Below are 2,695 nucleotides of genomic sequence, written 5' to 3'. Positions count from 1 at the left end.
AAACCCAGACTATCGGCCAAAATGGCTGTGGCATCTGGGAGCTGAAGTCCAAAAGACACAGTTTGGGGGACCACTGATCTAGACAATATACTCCTGTTGATGCAGCCTAAAAAAAATAGGCCTTTTTAGCTGCTGCATCACACTGTTCACCCATGTTCAACTTTCGTGTACTAGGACTCCTAGATCCCTTTCACATGTGCTGTTGTCAAGCCAGGTGTCTCCCATCCCAAATCTATGCATTTCATCCCCCCCCCCCCAGTCCAGTACCTTATATGTCTCCCTTTTGAAAATCATTTTGTTAGTTTTGAACCAGCTTTTTAATCTAAACAGGCAGGTCATTTTTTCATCCTCTCCTCTGGGGTGTTAGCTGAATTTGATAAGCATCCCCTGCATTCTTTCATCCAAATCATTGATAAATATGTTGACTAGCTCTGGGCCCAAGACACAACTCTGTCACTTCTCTCCAGGATGAAGACCATTGCTGAGCACCCTTTGGGTTCAGCCGGTCAACCAATTACAAATCCACCTAATAGTTGCATTGCCTAGCTGATATTTTACTAACTTCTTTGCAAGACTTGGGGGAACTTCACTCCTCCTCTGATTCTGAACTCACCTAGAGAATGGGAAAAGAGCCGGGCTGGTCTTTGAGCATCTGCTGAGTCTCTTCAACTGGTAAGTCTGCTTCTTTTTCTCAAGAAGAAGAAGAAGAAGTTTAAAGCCATGCCTGACAGGAATACACAAGGGAAAGCAGAGAGATTGGGGAATGAGGTGATGGCGACACAGCTGTTGAATGAATACTGGATAGAGGACAGGATCAAAATCCCAAAGGACATGAATAGATTAGAAAGCTGGGCCAAAGCTAACAAAATGAATTTTAAAATGGAGAAATGTAAGGTACTGCACTTAGGGCGGAAAAATGAAATGCACAGATATAGGATGGGGGACACCTGGCAGAATGAACCTACATGTGAAAGGGATCTGGGAGTCCAAGTAGACCACAAGTTTAACATGAGTCAACAGTGTAACAGCTAAAAAGGCCAATGCAATTTTAGGCTGCATCAATAAAAGTATAGTGTCTAGATCAAGGGAAGTAATAGTGCCACTCTATTCTGCTTTGGTCAGGCCTCACCTAGAATATTGTGTCCAGTTCTGGGCATCACAATTCAAAAAGGACATTGAGAAACTGGAGCGTGTCTAAAGGAAGGTGACTAAAATGGTGAAGGGTCTGGAAACCATGTCCTATGAGGAACAACTTAGGGAGCTGGGCATGTTTAGCCAGGAGAAGAGAAGGTTAAGAGATGATATGATAGCCCTGTTTTAATATTTGAAGGGATGTCATATGGAGGAGGGAGCAAGCTTGTCTTCTGCTGCTCCAGTGGATGCAAGCTCCAGAAAAAGAGATTTCCTTCTCAACATTAGGAGGAACTTCCTGACAGTAAGGGCTGTTCGACAGTGGAACACACTCCCTCAGAAGTCTTTAAGTAGAGGTATGCTTTGACTAGGATTTCCTGCATGGCAGGGGGTTGGACGAGATAGCCCTTGTTGTCTCTTCCAACTCTATAGCCTGTTACAGACTGCCAAAATAAAGCTGCTTCGGGTCTCTTTGAAGGTATGCTATTTAAATGATGCATGCATCCTAAGAATCCAGAAGCTGCACCAAAGCTGCACTCCAGTGCTTAGGAATGGAGTGTGGCTTTGGCGCAACTTCCGGACTCTTAGGACCCATGCATCATTTAAATACCATACCTCCAAAGAAACCTGAAACAGCTTTACTTTGGCAGTGTGTAACAGGCCAGTGATTCTATCATTCTCTGATTCTAATCTGTGACCCAGAAGGAAAGTAAATCTTCTCTAGCTTTTCCTTTAATCATGGTGCTGATCTGCTATACAGGGAAGGGAAGGAGCAAATATCTAGAGTAGGACTGGGAATTAATCAATCTACCTCAGGAGAGGATTCACCATAACTCATTCACGAAACATTACTCCTTTCTAGGAATGGTGTCTCCAGTCCTTTGCCTTGAGTGAGCATTTTTGTCTGTTTTGGAATATGTCTATGAGCACCAGTCAGTGATGGAAAAGCAAGAATCAGCTGGCCCTGAGTTAAGGAAAGGCCTTCCATGTCTTTTAGATGGGATCAGTGGGGAATACTGCAGAGAAACCACGCAGAAGAGCCTGACAGAAGATATGTCCCATTCAGAGGTACAACATGAGCATTTTAAGCAGTACTGTTACAAGGAAGCTGACGCCCCCCGAGAGGTTTGCAGTCAACTCCATGCTCTTTGCCATCAATGGCTGCAGCCAGAGAGACACACCAAAGCCCAGATCCTGGACCTGGTGATCCTTGAGCAGTTCCTGGCCGTCCTTCCCCCAGAGATGGCAGCCTGGGTCAGGGAATGTGGGGCAGAGATCAGTTCCCAAGCGGTGGCCCTGGCCGAAGGTTTCCTCCTGAGCCAGGCAGAGGAGAGGAAGCAGGAAAAGCAACAGGTGAAAAGAAGTTTTATCCTAGGATGCTGTAAGCCTCCAACCCCATCTACTGCTCAATATTTTCTTGAAATCATTGTGGAGGGAAGATCCCGATAATTTCAGATCATTCTCTTTGTGACACTTGCTCCTATTTTTCCCCCCAAGGAGTTCAGTGTAGAAGAGGCTGGTGATCTTCCTGTGGCAGAGAAGGCTCTCTCAGACTCTGGGAAGA

At 45.3% G+C, this 2,695-nt stretch overlaps 2 protein-coding genes across 2 annotated transcripts in view; both read left to right on the top strand.

Annotated features, from left to right (window-relative positions):
• The first annotated feature begins 288 nt into the window (after positions 1-288).
• The window catches only part of LOC121924279 (zinc finger protein with KRAB and SCAN domains 5-like), a 29,025-nt gene continuing 26,618 nt past the window's right edge, over positions 289-2,695 (top strand). The window contains exon 1 of the mRNA XM_042455597.1: positions 289-672. The gene's annotated coding sequence lies outside the window, so the exon portion shown is untranslated. The remainder of the gene's footprint in view (positions 673-2,695) is intronic.
• The window catches only part of LOC121924250 (zinc finger protein OZF-like), a 113,457-nt gene continuing 112,539 nt past the window's right edge, over positions 1,778-2,695 (top strand). Inside the window, exons 1-2 of the mRNA XM_042455536.1 lie at positions 1,778-2,484; positions 2,629-2,673. Of these exons, the coding sequence (XP_042311470.1) occupies positions 2,071-2,484; positions 2,629-2,673 (459 nt within the window). The 5' untranslated portion in view covers positions 1,778-2,070. The remainder of the gene's footprint in view (positions 2,485-2,628; positions 2,674-2,695) is intronic.

This window comes from Sceloporus undulatus, chromosome 2 (genome assembly GCF_019175285.1).
Source record: "Sceloporus undulatus isolate JIND9_A2432 ecotype Alabama chromosome 2, SceUnd_v1.1, whole genome shotgun sequence".
NCBI lineage: Eukaryota > Metazoa > Chordata > Lepidosauria > Squamata > Phrynosomatidae > Sceloporus > Sceloporus undulatus.
This window is presented reverse-complemented; position numbering and strand designations above follow the sequence as displayed.